General features: G+C 36.9%; 1 protein-coding gene across 2 annotated transcripts in view; it reads left to right on the forward strand.

The window, feature by feature from the left end:
* The window catches only part of LOC149925057 (putative polypeptide N-acetylgalactosaminyltransferase 10), a 152,157-nt gene that overhangs the window by 97,616 nt on the left and 35,832 nt on the right, over positions 1-18,709 (forward strand). For both annotated transcript variants that reach the window (XM_090159969.1, XM_090159968.1), the window contains exon 2: positions 9,803-10,059. In XM_090159969.1, the coding sequence (XP_090016095.1) occupies positions 9,803-10,059 (257 nt within the window). The remainder of the gene's footprint in view (positions 1-9,802; positions 10,060-18,709) is intronic.

The following is an 18,709-nucleotide window of genomic DNA, read 5'->3' on the forward strand; positions in this document are numbered from 1 at the left end:
TTGTGCTGCGAAAATTGCTCCCTTATCATTTTGCTCTTTTTTGTGCTGCGAAAATTTATCCCTTATCATTTTGCTCTTTTTTTTGTGCTGCGAAAATTGCTCTCTTATCATTTTGCTCTTTTTTGAGCTGCGAAAATTGCTCCCTTATCATTTTGCTCTTTTTTTGTGCTGCGAAAATTTCTCCCTTATCATTTTGCTCTTTTTTTGTGCTGCGAAAATTTCTCCCTTATCATTTTGCTCTTTTTTTGTGCTGCGAAAATTGCTCCCTTATCATTTTGCTCTTTTTTGAGCTGCGAAAATTTCTCCCTTATCATTTTGCTCTTTTTTTTTGTGCTGCGAAAATTGCTCCCTTATCATTTTGCTCTTTTTTGTGCTGCGAAAATTTCTCCCTTATCATTTTGCTCTTTTTTTTGAACTGCGAAAACTGCTCTCTTATCATTTTCGCTCTTTTTTTGAGCTGCGAAAATTGCTCTCTTATCATTTTCGCTTTTTTTGAGCTGCGAAAACTGCTCCCTTATCATTTTCGCTTTTTTTTTGAGCTGCGAAAATTGCTCCCTTATCGTTTATGCTCATTTAAAATTAAATTTGACCGCTCAATTTCGCCAAAATAACAAATACCGCCCAAAGTTAAACCCCGACGCTGGACAAGTTTTGAGGAATAGGCAGTTTTGGTAATCGAGGCTAAGCTCCAAATACTTAAGGTTAATTATTATTGTACACATCCTTTGATTGAACAAAATTAAATGATAATATGAATATGACACACCTTTATTAATATAAATTGGCATATTTTGCAGTAGTAGAGGTAACTGTTTTTAAGAATCCAAGTAATTTCCCTCGTCTGTTCAGGCAATTTTGTGAACTTGAAACGAAAACTGTGCTCACTAACAAAGTTGGCCAAAAATTTTGGCTAGTGTGAATAGGTATTTAGTGTTATGGTAGATCATTTAATTAAAGTTATGTGCGCGCTGCTCTCATTTTTAGCGAAAGTTAGCTGTAAAATATATTTTTATGAGTGCAAAACGGAAATTAGGAGTAAATATTTTACCTCTCAAAAAAGTGCGGAAATGAGTAAAAATTTTACCCCTCAAAAAAGTGCGGAAATGAGGAGTAAAAATTTTACCTTTAAAAAAAGTGCGGAAATGGAAGTAAAAATTTTACCTCTCAAAAACGTGCGGAAATGAGGAGCGAAAATTTTACCTCAAAGAGAGCGAAATGAGGAGTAAAAATTTTACCTCTCAAAAAGGAGCGACAATTTTACCTCAAAGAGAGCGAAATGAGGAGCGAAAATTTTACCTCTCAGAAAAGAGCGAAAAGGAGGAGTGAAACTTTTATTAAAATATTTATTTTAAATAAAACGTTTCATTTTTAGTTTACATTTTGAAATAAGGAACCAAATATGGACCAATATTAGTGAGAATTTTACCCAAAAATGTCCAAAGGATTTCGAGTCTGCAAGTGAAGAGAAGTTGAAGGAGCGGAAGTTTCCGATTATATATTGCGTATCAAAAGGCAAACGGGGGTGTCTCCCGTCGTATAATCAATGGGGGCCATTTTGGGGGAATTATAATAGCCCCTGCCGCCTCGCTTCTCCATTTGTATTTAAGGCTGAAGCCAGCTTCTTTGTCAATGACACAAGCGGAAGATTTTAGCCTCTTCTCCTGTTTGGAGAGCTTCACCTCGAGCCTTTATCCCCGCCGCCCACAGCGCCGTCTATACACCGCCCGAAGCGAAGTCAGTCTCCAGTTTCTAGCCGCTTCCCGATCGATTAAAGAGAATAAAATATATTTGGCGCCCGCCACTGCAGCTATTATTATATGCATTTTATATATGACAAAATATCGAAGAAAACAATGTGGGCCATTTACATTTAAAGGTTCGCTCCCCTTCCGCGGATGACTGATAGTTTGAAGTCCAAAGACTTGTAGCTCCGTTTTGGCGGCTTTAATTTGTTACGCCGCTAACTGAGAGCGAAGGATAATACGTGACTTTTGAAAGAAAATAACGAATTCACTTAAGAAATCTGCTGTACAATTAGCGAGAATTACAAATGAGTGTTTCTGGAATTCCGGAAATCCACAAAGAACAAGAAATATATTAAATATTAAAAATCTGGGGAAATCCTAAAGAAATATCGAGAAATACGGAGGAACATTTTCAGTATTTCCAGAAATGCACAAGTATAGGAAATCCATATAAATGTTGGGAAATCCATATAAATGTTGGGAAATCCCCTAGAAATTTTGGGAAATCCCCTAGAAATTTTGGGAAATCCCCTAGAAATTTTGGGAAATCCCCTAAAAATCTTCGGGAAATCCCCAGAAATATACAAAAAATGTCGAGAAATCTTGGGGAAATCCCTAGAAATATACAAAAAATGTCGAGAAATCTTGGGAAATCCCTAGACTTATACAAAAATATCGAGAAATCTTGGGAAATACCTAGAAATATACACAATATCGAGAAATACTGGGGAACATTTTCAATATTTCCCAAAATTCAGGAATCCACAAGAAATGGAAATACGGAGACATTTAGACATCTTGGGAAATCCGTAGAAATATTGAAAATATCCTGAAATATTTGAAATATTTTTAGAAATCCAGAAGAAATACCGGAAAATACATTGGAAACATTTGAAGTATCTAATCCGTCCACCGAATCCTCGAATCTTTTTAAATTAGGCCGATCTATTAGTTATTTTATGTAATATATTCGTAACTTCCTGGTGGATGTGACCAGGATTTTTAGCGCCATCCCATGACAGCCAGAGCAACTACTTTTTTTTTGGAATTTCGTCTGCTAGTTGTTCTAAACTTTGGAATTTTGAATTTCTCGGGCAGTAACGGATTTTAGTCTCGAAAAAACCCCGAACGGATTTTAATAGTGGAAACAAATTCAATATGAGTGTTTAAATAGCTTAAGTAGAATGCGTTTTTATGGGAATTAAATAATGGGGGAAATACCGCTGCTTTGATAATTGTCGTAGTGATTATAAGAATATAACTTTTTACCCATTTCCTAAACCTGGTAGGAATAAGAATTATTATCCGTTAAAAACAAATAGACATTCCCAGCCGGATTAAAAGAACCAATGCAGAAAATTTGAAAAAGTTGCAAATTTTCTACGCTAGATGTTAGTTTTTAACTTATGTCCTAGAGTTTGAGGTTGGCATTCATGCTGCACCCCGATTGTTACTCCAGAAGTCCTTTTTCATCCTCCTAGGAGGAATGACCTATTTTTTTCTGTTTTTCTAAGCGCAATTAAATTGGCACTTCAAATTTGTGTATAATTCCCATTTTCAATTAAAGCAGAGGTATTCAGCGCCCAATACGATGATTTCGATATTTATCTGTTACGTCATCTACCGTAGTAGTAGTAATTGAAGTTATATTGTTCCGATTTTTGAATACTTTAAGTCTTACCAGATGGCGCCAACAGTTGGAATCGCTGAAATCAGTAATCCATACCTCAACTTGGAATGCTAATCCTGCCGTATAGCTTATGGTAAGATCACTCTGACGGCTCTGGCCCCGCCTACTAGATAAAAAATCCCCTCTGCGCGCGCTCCCCTCTCACTTAGTTGTTTGTTAAGTTAACATAGTGACGTCAAAAAAACCGTCAGCCACATCGAGACGAAAACCTGCCGCGAGAAGTATTCCAAGTAGAGGTATGGATTCCTGCAGAAATGTAAAATTATCTAAAAACCGCCAAAATTAAATTTTTATAGTTTTTTCTTAAATCGTTGGTCAGAATAGTATTAAAAGTTGTTTTTATATTTTGTTTCCCGGTACGCAATTATCAATCGTTCAATTATCGACATAAAATTTTCTAGTGATGTAAGTCAGAAAATTATCTGGATAATGACTGCAGGCCTTTTTTCTGGAAAATTTTCCGTACAGATTAGTCTAATATATTGTTTGCAAATTTAAATATAGCGGCATTTTCGCCTCATTTTTTCGAATCTAAAAGTAAAACTAAACCTCTAGACTAGCTTTAAACTGATTATCAATGTAACACTAGTATGTTTACTGTTATTAGACATTTTATATCGATAAAAAGTTAAAAACCCTTAAAAAGTATTTAGTTTCAATTTTTTATTTTTCCGATATTTTATTTTATCGGAAAATTAACAACACTAAAATTTTCATTTATTCAGCTGCTACAGCTACTACTACAAACACGATTTTAGTAGCTACGTACGTATAATTTAAGCGCAAGTGTAAAAATGAAATCTCTTCAGATTTTTTTTTTTAAAGAGGTGGGCGAGAGGGAGAATCAATGTGTAGATTATAGTGATTGTGCTGGCACGCTTCTGGTCGGTGATAGCGTATCCCGACTGTGTCTCTTCACTTGGCGAAAATGATTTGTTCCACGCTGTCAGCTTTACGTGACTATGTATAGGGTTACGGATAAACCTTTGTTCCGTTACGGTACGCGGGCTGGAAGAAATGGATTGTACACATTGGACCCAAAACTTTTATTCCGGATCTATTTTAAAGGTTCGCTCGGGGAGTTTAAAGCGTATCTTTTTGTTTGGATGGGGTAAAGTTAGATATCGCGCGCCTTCCCACTGGATCTAGTATTGGTTTAGTGAATACAATATACCGATAAATTGGAATCGGAATTTTTATTGGTATGGACTGTTTGGTTTTTAAGGTGGCTGAAGAGAACTCCAACGTTCGGCCTAAAACGCTTTCAAAAGCATTGGCTAGTGGGTAGTATAACATTAATTCTTTCTTTAAAACCTTCGCGGGTAAGTGTACTTTGTGACGACCATTTTTGGAGCACGTACTTGCCCGATTTCAAAATTACGTTTTTGCGCGTGACAGTACCTTTACGTTGTGAGTTATAACAGGCTTATTTAATTTTACCCGCTTTTATACCCTAACATGGCGGCGTTTTTTCACGCGCAAAATGAATTTTAAGATCCGACAATTGCTAGTGGTTTGACATTTAGAAAAAATCTCTTATATTCGCCGAAAAATTAAAAAGCTACGAAAAAATTAGGCAAGGATATTGTATTTTTTGTAAAACACCTGAATTTTTACAAAATCCACCAAAATACAAATCTGTGGATTTTAACCTCTCCGAGGGTACTATGTAACCTAGGAGGGGTTATACAATCACCGTATCTATCTGTCTGTCTGTGTGTGTGTCTGTCCTGTTGTTATTGAACTTTGTTTTTTAATTTTTGTGAACTTGTTAAAGTCTAAATATTTTACGTATGAAAATTTAAAGGTCAAATCTTGTTTTAGCGCAGTCAGCAGATAAAATGGTTAAAGGGTAGTTTGTTAGTTTTTTGTAATTTATTTCGTTTTTACCTCCGAGGGGACTATGTCCCTTAGGAGGGGTTTTACAATCATCGTGTCTGTGTGTGTCTATATTCTGCGAACGCGTTACCGGGGCAAAGTCCAAAACGCGTTATTGTCGAAAAACCGTTTTTGCAGAACTTTAAAGGTTGGCAAAACCACCGTCTGACGGTAAGCGTTAACGGTTGGTGCGGTTGGGTTTGGTTGTTGCTTTTCGTTCACGCTCACCGTCGCGGCAGTATGTTTATGTGTTGGGTGGGAATGTTGAGTTTGTGTTATGACGGTTGTGTTTGTGGTGTTTGTGTTTAGTATGTATGTATGTATGCGCGTTTTCTCTCCAACTTTTTGACTTTTGGAACGGATCGAGTGCTGAGTGTTATGGCAACCTCTCAACATCCAATGGCAGGGTTTCCACCAATTGTTCACGATATTCGTCTTAGTGTTAATTTGCGATCGTATCGAGCGGGATTTGAACCCGAGACCTCCTGCTTGACAGGCGGACGTTCTACCACAGAACCACCGACACTTGTTACGCTTCATTGAAAATTAGACCTTCAGCTTTATCGGAAGCGTATTTAATAGCGTACGAAATTTTGGTTTAATTGAAATAGAATTGAAATTAGAATTTCTTCGATGCAATAATTTCAATTTAGCGTTTTCTCAATTGATTAAAAACAAATGCGCCACCCAGGTTTCGAACCCAGGCCATTCGGCTTGGCAGTCGAGCGCTCTACCACAGAACCACCGATAGCTGCTTAGCTTCACTGAAAATAAGACACTCATCGTAAGCATAATAGGTAATAGTCTTGAATTTTTTTATGAATGAATTTATGAAGGCCTAATCTGGTTTTTTTACGAATGAAATTATGTTGATTTAATCTTGTTCGTCTAATCTTTGGTATTGTTGGTTTTTTCTGTCTTATATTTGTATCTACTATTTTTAAGTTTATTTCCTTTTACCCGCAAAATCGTCCAGTCTTAGAGGAACCTTTAAGAGCGTAAGTCCTGCCCAAAAGCTTATCCGGTTTCATTATAATAACGTGAAAAATCGTATTTGTGAATGGTAAGGTGTTGCGCTTCTTGATATTATCATAGACTAAGAAAGGTTTCTAAGCTTTCTTAGTCTATGATATTATATTTTCTATTGCTTGATTTCTAAGTATTTGAACTAATTTATTGCTTGACTGCGTTATAATATATATATATTTTTATCGAGTTGTATACATCGTGCGCTTACACTTATGTTGGTCTGGTTTTTAACTGGGTCGTCATTACTTCGTAATTTATTTTAAACGTTTTCTCGACTGATTAAGATGTTTAATTTGAAATAAAATGAGCGTTAAAGATGCGGCAAGTATTTCGTAAGCGCGAAAAATACAAATACTCTCTGTAGATATTTCTTTCTTTAAAATTGGCTTCGTATTATATTTAACTGATAAACGTGTACCGTAAATAGGGTTAAATTTAATTGTGCATTGTTTTAGTACGTCTAACTCACTGTTGTAACTACTTAATTTATAATATTCTGAATAAATTATACTCGGTTGTTTCGTCTCAATTATTTTAATTAAAATTAAAATTTTATACCGGGCGGGATTGAACCTGGATTACGTTTTTAGTAAATAACTCTAAATTGCGGAGATCTATCTTTAAGGGTCATCTCGAGAAATTAATACCGCTGGGACAATTCTTCCGAGGAGAGGTATATTTTGTCTTGCCAACTTGTTTAAAATACAAGGAATAAATTTAGATTTCTGCAATATAATTAGTGTTGTAAGTCGGAAAATGACAGGTCTCTTTTCCGGAAAAAAATCCTATACAAAGTAATTTTAGTCTATACTTTTGTTATTGTTAACAATGGTTAGCTACTATTATATTTTTGTGATAAAATGGTTAGTTTCTATTTTCTAAGTGAAAATCAAAAGATTTATTTCACTAAATATAGATTTGTTTTTAAATCAATAAAGTTAGTAAATGAAATAGCATATAGTACTATAATGTCCTATATTTTTATAAATATAGGCATAATCCTATTTTCGCATAAAAAACATTTTTCTAAGGTCGGCCAATCTTCATCAAGAGTTTAATGGGGGGGGGGGGCAACTTCTTACCCTCTATTGATGCAATGGTACTTAGCTCATCAAAGGGGTGGATTTACCCCGCCCCACCCCTGGTTTCAAGTATTATTAATAATTGCTATCTTACGCCAAACCCTAAACAACACCTACTATTAAACCCCCGTACGTAGTCAGTTAAGTTCCACGAGTATTGTCCCGTTAACAAGCTGTGCTCCGGCTAGAAGCAACAGTTGGTATTAATGGTTTGTTAATTAATTAGCTTCGTTAACAGCTATAACTCAACCGGGAAGTTTCCATGGAAACTTCAGTGGGTTTTTTAACTAAACTAGGATATTGTTTTTATTTAATGACCCTAGGTTCTAATCCCAGAACGGTTGGATGCTTACTCAGGGTTCGTACAGAACCTGGATATCCTGAAAAAACTGGATAAGTCAGGGATCTGCAAAATGGAGGGAAAATGTCAGGGATTTAAATAATTTCGTAGAAAGTCGGGGATTTTAGTTAGTCAACCAAACCACATATTAACAAATAATTTTTGACCTAAAATAATAAAAAAAATGTCCAAAAATATAACCAAAAAGGTCAGGAATATTGTCAAAAATTGGTCAGTTGTAACCTGAAAAAGTAAGGGATTTTAGATCAGAAATTTTCGTACGAACCCTGTTACTATAAAATGTGTATAATTTTATAATTTTTATAATTTCAAAACGTATCAAATCTTTTAAATTATTGAAACATTCAATTTAACGCTCTTAAAAGAAGTTTAAAAAAATATTTATATAAAAAATGTTTACACGATGGATTATCATCCTCAAATAAGAACAATATTCTAGTTTGGCAATTCCCATATGGCTCTATATGCAGATTTTAAATAAAGTATGGCCATTGTGAAAAGTATAAGATAATAAAATCAGTAGCCAATGTTGAAGGTTCTTAGGGACTTAAATATACGTTTGTTTTCGAAAGTCAGTATAATGATATAGGATTATTTCGAAAAAGCAACAAGCTGAGGCACTTGACTGAAGCGAACAACATTAGCAGTTTTAAATTTTCGAAAATCCGCTTAAAAACTATTCGGAAAGAGTTTCCTCAAAAGATCAAAAATTTTGTTCACCGAGGCTTAGCAATTCCTTAGCGGATTACCCTTTAGATTTCCACCGGCTGTCACATTTTTTTCAACCATTGATAATTTATTGCTAATTACTTGGAAAATTTATTTCAGAAATAAGCTTATCAAACGCTTTGATGTTTTTTGGCATCCAAATAAATTGTTAATGAGCTTTTCTTCGAGCATTGTTGTAGCCTCGTGGTGTTTGAGAAAATCCAGTCTTTTATTAGTCAGCTCAAAATTTTATGTTAACTGTGTGGATAAATTGAAAGTACGGCAGTATACTGCTGCGGCAGCGTTCCCAGTGGTCCTATATTGCCTTATAAATCTGAAATGGTCCTTGAATTCGTTGTAATTGTGAAATGGTAATGAGTTGACGTGGAATTCGTGGTTTTAAGACCTATTGGAACGGGAATGGGAATGGTTGTAAGACATATTGGAACGGGAATGGGAATGGTTGTAAGACATATTGGAACGGGAATGGGAATGGTTGTAAGCCATATTGGAACGGGAATAGGAATGGTTGTAAGACATATTTGAACGGGAATGGGAATGGTTGTGAGACATTTGAACGGGAATGGGAATGGTTGTGAGACATTTGAACGGGAATGGGAATGGTTGTGAGACATATTTGAACGGAAGTGGGAATAGTTGTAAGACATATTTGAACGGAAGTGTGAATGGTTGTGAGACATATTTGAACGGGAATGGGAATGGTTGTAAGACATATTTGAACGAAAGTGGGAATGGTTGTAAGAACAGTATTTGAACTTTAATGGTTGTAAGAACAATATTTGATCGGAAATGGTTGTAAGAACAATATTTGAACGGGAATGGTTGTAAGAACAATATTTGAACGGGAATGGTTGTAAGAACAATATTTGAACGGGAATGGTTGTAAGAACAATATTTGAACGGGAATGGTTGTAAGAACAATATTTGAACGGGAATGGTTGTAAGAACAATATTTGAACGGGAATGGTTGTAAGAACAATATTTGAACGGGAATGGTTGTAAGAACAATATTTGAACGGGAATGGTTGTAAGACAAACATTTGAACGGGAATGGTTGTAAGACAAACATTTGAACGGGAATGGTTGTGATGGTAAGACAAACATTTGAACGGGAATGGTTGTGATGGTAAGACAAACATTTGAACGGGAATGGGACGGGATCATCATGAGAGTGAATACTGTTTAAACGGGAATGGGATGGTAGTTGAATACTGTTTGGGCGGAAATGGTAACGTTTCTGCTTCACATCCAGCTCTTTTCTGAATTGGGTGGTTTTATTCTATTGCAGAAGGAAGAGTCGGAGGTCGACGGCGAGAACGAAGCGGACAACGAGGACGAGAACGAGGGCAAGCGCGACTGGCACAATCAGGCGCAGGTGGAGGAGGAGGCGTCCAGGAAAGGACCGGGCGAACAAGGCGGCGCCTACTACGTCCCGGCCACCATGCAGAAGCGAAAGGACGAACTCTACAAGGTCAACGGCTTCAACGCTCTGGCCAGCGATTTCATCGCGCTCAATAGGTCCTTACCAGACATCAGACACTCTGGGTAAATCGTTTATAGCTTCAAATTCTTGAACGAAACTACGGGGATGGGCACTGCTCCGCTCATTTCCGTGGTTTTTGACATTTCGAGCCAAAATGAGCGGTGGATTATAGTTTTCGTAAATGAGAGTAGCGCTCATTTAAGTTATGACAAATAAGCGCTTAAAGAGAGGAGCGCTCATTTTTCGCGTACCAAATGAGCGCGAAAAGAGAGGAGAGCTTATTTTTTCCTCCCAAATGAGCGCTAAAAGAGAAGAGCGCTTATATTTCGCCTCCCGAATGAGCGCGAAAAGAGAGCTCTTATTTTTCGCCTCCCATATGAGCGCTAAAAGAGAGAAGCTCTTATTTTTCGGCTCCCAAATGAGCGCTAAAAGAGGAGCGCGAATTAGGTCACTCAAATGAGATCGAGCGTAAATCAAGCTCGCGGGCGATTCGTAAGCCGAGTCACTCCTAAAGCATAATGCCCATACCTGCAAAACTATCAGAAGGGCGATTCTTTCCCGGGTGTGAAAGACACTGAATCAAACTTTAACGAAATCCGACCGCATCAGCTAAAAATAAATCGCCATTTTCTCTCCTGAAGTCCTCGAAAGTGAAATAGCTTGGATGATTTCGTTTATAGGGATGCTGCCGTTCGTTCGTCCTATCGCCACTTTAAGGCTAGCGCCCCTTCTTCGCTTCAGAAGTCGAGAGGTTCTTCTTGGAGTGCTGATCCTTTAAAGGGAATGGATTTATCGTCCAAGAAACTTGGGCTGGGTTTTTTTTGGCTTTCGTTCGTTAACGCTCTCATTGGCCTCAATGAGCCACGTTCGAATTAGCCGCCTTGAACCGTTTCGTCGGGTGTCGTTGAAGGGTTCTTGGTATCCGAATTTAAAAAAGATTGGGGTTGCTTCTCAAATGTGGTAGGACTTTTTATTTGAGTCCACTGAATGAAATGGAAATTGTACGCGAAGGCTGCGTCCGTTACGAGTTAGAAATCGGTTTCATCAAAACAGGGTTAAAAAAAAGCCGGGTTTGGTTGAAAAAATCCAGACCAGTGGTTTTATTGGCTATAACCGGTTTTTTTCGGTTATAACCGGCTAAAATATAAACAGTGCCTTTTACTTATGTAAGTAGAAATTGTCTGCAGTTATTGTCGTAAATAAGAAACTAAACAAATAAAGCGAAATAACTATATAAAATAACTTAATTCTTTTGATTTCCTCGGGAAATTCCCCCTAGTTTTTGTGTATGACAGAAGCGAGGCAGCGAACTTTGGAACTTTAAACCTACCGAAAAACTGGTAAAAGTAAACCGGTTTCTAAATATGAAACAAAAAATGAACTAAATTTCTAAATAAAAACTATTAATTTACTAAAATATTCATATTGTAATATTTTTTGAAAAAAAGGCAAAAAATTCTGGATTTTTTTCAAGTGGTTATATCCGGATTTAACCAGGTGGCTATAACCGGTATGGCTGGTTCTATGCCAACCCTGTATCAAAAGTGACATAATTACCAAAAGTGTGTCAATCGACCCTCTTTCTTAATGAATGTTACGAGCGAAATACAAGTTGGGAGGGGAGAAGGGAAAGTATGCATTGGGGAGGGAAGGAAGTTAAAACCGACAAATAAAGACTCCTAGTGAGGAACTGCAGAATTAAGTAGCACTTATCAAAGCTACTTTATTTTTTGATTTTTCGTCTTTCTGTGGAGATGTTATCGCCATCTACCTACGATATAATACCATAGACTAAAAAATGATCCAGAAAGGTGACAATAAATAGTCTTTTATGTGGTTGATCTCGAGTCGAGCATTCATTTAACCTTTAGCATACGAAAGTACACTGATTGTCACACTTTTGGTAATTATGTCACTTTTGGAAATATATTATCGTTCAGACCTTTACTCGACCTAAGGCTATACTTCTTGTGTTTGCAAATACGTACCGAAAACTCCTAATCTAATAGATTTTTCTATAAAATCAGCTACGATTGCTGAACTGGTTTTTATGTAGCTCATTCGTTACGAAATACGTAGAAATTCGGTTCAGTTTATGAGTGGGGTGGCGGAGTGGTTAGCTTGCGGCACTTTGGTGAAAACTCGGAACCACTCCTTCCGCGTTGAGTTTGTGAGTTATCTCCCTGCTGGTTAGGCGGGTGTTTCCCCGCGCTCTTCGGTAAAAACTTGCCTACGTTATTATTGATAATAACGTAGGCAACGGGTAATAGTAAGTGTTAGCTCGCGTGGCGCGTAGAGCTTGTCACCACCCATCCACCGCTAATTGTCTTCACAGGTCACTAGTTGACTTAGGCCTGGGTGGTTCCTACGGTATTAGATTAGATGATTATAACTATAAAAAAAAATCTGTATTATTTTGTTTTGAGAATTCTATGGTTTTATATATAAAATTTGCAATCAGTTATCTATTGTTTTAACGTTTTACCGTATCCAGAGGTCAGCCTAAGGTCTACCGCTGCCTTATAAAGAATTGCAACCCCGTTCGTGGGAGAATGGAGTACTTAATAGGGATAAAATAGCTTTGCCTCATCCCGACATCTAACGACCGCTAGTAGTAATATAGACTATAAAATAGTGAAAGTTTTGAACGGACTATTGTGATCTTTTAGAGACTTCCCCGTAATAGTTTGAGACCTATTTGATATTGTCAATAAATAATTAATTGCACTTTGATTAGTTTTAATTAAAATTAATATATTTTAGCAAATAAAATAAAGAACTTGGCATAAAATTTACAATGTCTTTTGTGCACTTTTAGAAGTTGAATTTTTTCGTTAATAAAGCCTCAAAAAGAACTACTTTTTACAGCGGAGGCGTACACGTTTTAATAAAATCCGTGTAAACAGGTAAAGGGGATAAGAGTAATACCCAGAAAAAAATAGTTTTACCATTAAATATATCGTCGCAAAAGTTTCTTCTAATATTTACTTTGGTATATTTTTCCCATTTGAAGCAACATAGATACATTTTCCTAAAACCTAGAGTGCGCTGACCTCTCAATGAAACGTTCATGTCTTGAAAGTCAGCGAGCAGCCCTAAAATGAACAATATTCAGAACTTCCACCAGGTCGCTAAAATACCTAAAACTAAAAGTTCATATTTTTCTTCCCAACCCTAAAATCAGGATTGGTCCCTAAAGTACCGTGTTTTCAAGTAATCCAGGGAAACCAACATAGTCCTTGAGCAGATGTATAAACATATTTTAAGCCGGTTTACAAAATAATCATAGCTTAGGATTAAAGATAAAATAGTTCGAACAAAGTACACAAGGTAGCGCCACAAGCCTGGTAACATTATTAAATCCTTAGGACGGAGCTTTCCTGTAAAGTTGTAAAATATTAAGAAAATATAAATACTAAATCAGTTTTGGAGTTTAGTTTTGAATAAACATCAGATTTTCGTAGGAGCCCATAACCGTTTAAATCAATTTCATTCCCATCCCAGATCCGCTCGGATATTTCCGCCCATTTCCGAAAGTATGGGGATGTGCACAAAATAATACACTTTTTTGACACCCCCCCCCATTACGTAACAACTACTCCACCCATAAACTATAAACCTTAAATTTAATGCTTTCCAAAATAGTTATTTTTATAAAGTAATGTTTGAATGTGGCTCTTACGTCACAGTCTCTTACTTTTACAAGTCTACGAGCGCGTGCTACTGTCGCCAGAGATATATAGGTGTTGCTAGCGCGCGTGCAAATCCAGAAATCCAACAAGAAATCTGGAACTCCAGCAGGGTTCATACAAACCTGGAAAACCTGGAAATATCAGTGAAACAGATTCCAAAAAAATCCGGGAGATATCAGGGAAATTTTTAATATTTAACCAAAACCTGGATATATCAGGGAAATTCGTTGAGTCTGGAAGCGCCTCAATAATCATATATAATTTTTTCGATTAAACGAAAACATACGGTGCTTTAACACCTGGAAATATCAGGGAAATTAATTTTCCAAATGTTATATGAACCCTGTCCAGTGTGAAATCTTGTACACATTTTTGGTGAATGTCCGACCCCTCGGTCAGAACAGTTCCAGCAACAGACGCAGAATATAGAAGGTTAAAGGAATTTATTTTGACAATTGGGCTAGGTAGGGCTACAGCCCTAGGGCGCGACGCTTTAGTAACAATCATAGTTTCTGAAATGAAAAGAGCTTCTAAAACATTGAAGGGCCGGTACCCAAACCAAGCCCAAACCATCTCTTCATCACTGTTATCCCGGAGCATCTACCGTATAAAGGCAGCCCGAAATAAGAGCGCGGAATATAAACTCAAACTTTATTACTTTTAAAATGATAAATTTAAATGACTATAGCAGGGTGACCACAGTTCCTATACATTTCCTATTTTTTCCTTTAATTTAACGTCCTTCCTTTTTTCTCCTAATATTTCCAAAAAAATCCTATAACCCTATATTTTAACTCAAAAGTCTGAAGAAATGAAAATAGTTGATATTTTACCCTTAGAAGTCTTTAAACGTCTTAGTTTTTAAAGATTTCCACCACTGCCTCACGTACAGTGTAGCCGATGCCGATGCCGATGTCGCCGTGTCGCGCATATCTCTTCAACGGTTAGGGCTAGAAGAGTCAATGATATTTCCTTCGAATGTACATGCATCACCATTGATAGCCTTCTTAAAGTTTTCAAATCGGAGCCCTAGAAGCTAGAAGTTGGGCATTTGCCCAATTTACTATTTTCGGTGGTTTCGCTTTATGTGGTAGATATTTTATTTAAAATTTAAGTCCGATAAAGTTAAAAAAATATCTTTGGTTAGGGAAGGATTCAGCGGACCTACAACTTCGGTTATATCAGTAAATATTAAATTTAAGTATAGTTTTCAGGGTAATTTACGGGACCCCAATTTTCGTGTGTTTATTTTCACCTAAAAATCTACATAACGTCCCTTAATTTAAGTTCGACTTTCATGAAAGTGATATTTTTGAATAGCTGTGGTTTCATATAACCTAGAATTGCAATTCCGTTACTCAAGTTTAATTCTAAGTAAGGTTTTTTGGACAGCGTATACGTACCCCCTCAACTTCCAACATAGGAAATACGCGTGGTTATAGAGACTATACGCGAATTTATCTCTGGCATTTTTCAAGACCGTTCTAATATGACCCAAAGTAACAAATAAGAGTGGCACTTATCGGAGAAAAACGCAATGCTTACAACGTATGACCTGAAGTACCAAATAAGTGTGACACTTATCGGAGTAATACGCGATGCTTACAACTTATTACCTGAAGTAACAAATAAGTGTGACACTTATCGGAGTAATACGCGATGCTTACAACGTATAACCTGAAGTAACAAATAAGTGTGACACTTATCGGAGCAGAACGCGATGCTTGCAACGTATAACCAGAAGTAACAAATAAGTGTGATCAGAAGTAAAAAATAAGAAAGACACTTCGATGCTTTCAAAGTATGACTAAAAGTAACAAATAAGTGTAAATTTGTATATATGTGTGACCGTGGATATATTTCGGTTGTGATACCGGCGTTGCAGGTTGCTGTGAATATCTCAAACAAACTTAACACATTAGAAGGATTGTGTGTATTCTGACCGTCGCGTCGTACGTCTTGTTTCATCCCAATTTTCTTCCTATATTTTCCTATATTTCTTTGATAAATTTCCTATAATTCCTTTAAAGGATTTTAAAATATTCTGTGGTCACCCTGCTATAGTCTTAATAGTAATAATTGAGAAACACGGGGCTCAACAAGTTTTAAAATGTTGAGATATATGGTGATGTATTTAAAATTTGGTTAACAACTTATAAACTACATCCCTGGCGGGCTTTCGGCTATTATTTTTATAACGTGATTTTTTTAGGGCCGTAAAAACCTCATTTTTCACGGTAGCTAATTATTTAAATATGGTCTAATAGAAAGGGTCATTCTCCGAAAGCAAGGAATCTAAATCAGTTTTCAGAATTAAAATACGACGAGTGGTTGATGTTAGAATCAATGGCACCAAAAGGCCAAAACGCATTCAAGTTAAGTTGACGTGTCGGTTAACGATCGAGAGAGGAAGCCGTAAAAACCAACCTATACAATTCAGCACCTTTTGAATTGGGGAAAAAGATGAGCTCTAAATATACTCCACGGCCGTGAGGATAATAAAGCTGTTTTGTGACGTAAAATTAATATATTATATTTTTTATAATGGGGATGCACCGATATATCTTAAAAATAAGAAAATTATCGATTAACTAATGATAATATTTTATTTGATTGGCCGCGCAACGTACGCCAGACTTTAGAAGCTAGATTACTCATTTTTTTAGACTGTATCCGTGGTTCTGCGGTAGAACGCTCACCTGTCGTGCAAGAGGGCTCGGGTTCGAATCCAGGCCGATTAAAAAATTATACTACACCCAATGACAAAAAGAGGGCGTTTTTGGAAAAACCTTGTCCCTGATTCTAAGAAACTGCGTACGCAGCGATTAGACTTTGCTCCGAAAATGGGAACGCGTTCGCAGCTCAGACAGACAGACAGACAGACACGCCGGGAGTAGTGGCTCACTCCTGTAATCCCAGGCGTCCGGGAGGCAGAGTTTGTGGATGGCCGTGTGAGGCCGACCACCAATCCCCCAACGGGTGGTCGGAATACTTCCGCCACGGGTGTCCCCACTCCTGTCTCCACGTATCCCCCCGTTGGCGTGGCCGTTACACATATCTCGCCCTGATTAATCAGTTATTGTGTGCTGGTGTCTAAGGCCTTGGGTCGACACCGCTGTGTGGATGTCAAAAAAAAAAAGACAGACAGACACGGTGGTTGTATAACCCCTCCTAGGGTACAAAGTCCCCTCGGAGACGTAAAAACAACGAAATTCGATCTGTGATAGAAAATATGTTTTACGCAAAATGAAAAGAAACATATTCGGATATGCTATGGCAAACTTTGTTTCATAAAAAATTAGAATAAAATGGTATGACAGTGTAGTGAATCGTCTTTTATAATTATTTTATTTGTTGATATCGGCCACGAATAGCCGATATATCGACTGTACCCATAAAAGTGCATCCCTATTTTTTCTTTTTATTCATTTTATTTTTTAGAAACAACTATTAAACCTTTTTTATTGGTTTTACGGAACTAATACTTTTTAAAAGAGAAAAACAAATGAAAATAATTGAAAATTTAGGTTCCGGTATAAAAATCCCTCACCTGTATAAAAATCCCTCACCTGTATAAAAATCCCTCACCTGTAAAATTGACGTAACGCTTGTATGAACCGCACCTTACTGTAATTTGTGAACGACTTCTATTGCAACCAGATTGAAATTCCATTCTCGACCATTCCCGAAATAAAAATTATCTTTTCCAGGGTTCGTACGGAACCTGGAAAAGTCAGGGATTTCCAATTTGGTGAAAAAAGTCGGGGATAAGTTAGAGATTTGATAGCAATAGTTAGTGTAGAGAGCTGTTGGCTCGCGTGGCGTGAAGGGCTTGCCACCACCCTCCTACGCGTTGTAATCCGGCCACCTGAAATAATGACTTAGGCCTAAGGTGGTGTCTTGGGTATTAGCCTAGCTGATTATTTTTATTATTATTTATTATTTAAATAATATCGTAAAAAGTCAGGGATTTGAATAATATCGTAAAAAGTCAGGGATTTGAATAATATCGTAAAAAGTCAGGGATTTGAATAATATCGTAAAAAGTCGGATTTGAATAATATCGTAAAAAGTCAGGGATTTGAATAATATCGTAAAAAGTCAGGGATTTGAATAATATCGTAAAAAGTCAGGGATTTGAATAATATCGTAAAAAGTCTGGGATAAGTCAGGGATTTTCTTAGACAACAAACTTTGCATCGCAGAGAAAAATAATTATCTTCTCTTGCGCGCTCATGTCTGGCACCTTTTCCCGAGAGAGGAGAGAGACGCTCTCAGTATGCTCTTATTAAATATAATTCCGTTGGTTATATTTAAAAAATATTGTTTCACTTTGTACTTTTACCTATGAAAACATGAAATGATGAAAATTAGCAGGAATATTACCAAAAAGGTCAGGGATTTGAAATCCGAAAATTTCGTACGACCCCTAATTTCCATTCCTTCCTTAAACGAAAATAGAATATCATTCCCGACCAGATCGAAATGCCATTCCCGACACAGTGGCGTAGACAAGGGGGGTTTCCGGGTCCAGACCCCCTGGTCCTACCCTTTGACTGTACTAAATTTCCACCCCTTATCGACCCCCTCTTATTATTCACATACTTCGACCCCCCCCCCGCTTGACGAATTTCTGGCTACGCCACTGTCCCGACCAGATTGAAATGCCATTCCCGATCTTTCCAGAAATAAAAATTACCTTTTCCATCTATTCCCTATCTGAAAATAGGATCTCATTCCCGACCAGATTAAAATTCCATTCCCAACCATTTTCGAAATAAAAATTACCTTTTCCATCTATTCCCTATCTGAAAATAGGATCTCATTCCCGACCATATTGAAATTCCATTCCCAACCATTTTCGAAATAAAAATTACCTTTTCCATCTATTCCCTATCTGAAAATAGGATCTCATTCCCGACCATATTAAAATTCCATTCCCAACCATTTTCGAAATAAAAATTACCTTTTATATCCATTCCTTAAACGAAAATAGGATCTCATTCCCGACCAGATTAAA

The sequence above is a fragment of the Leiobunum rupestre genome, chromosome 10 (genome assembly GCF_980474605.1).
Source record: "Leiobunum rupestre chromosome 10, qqLeiRupe1.1.hap1, whole genome shotgun sequence".
NCBI lineage: Eukaryota > Metazoa > Arthropoda > Arachnida > Opiliones > Sclerosomatidae > Leiobunum > Leiobunum rupestre.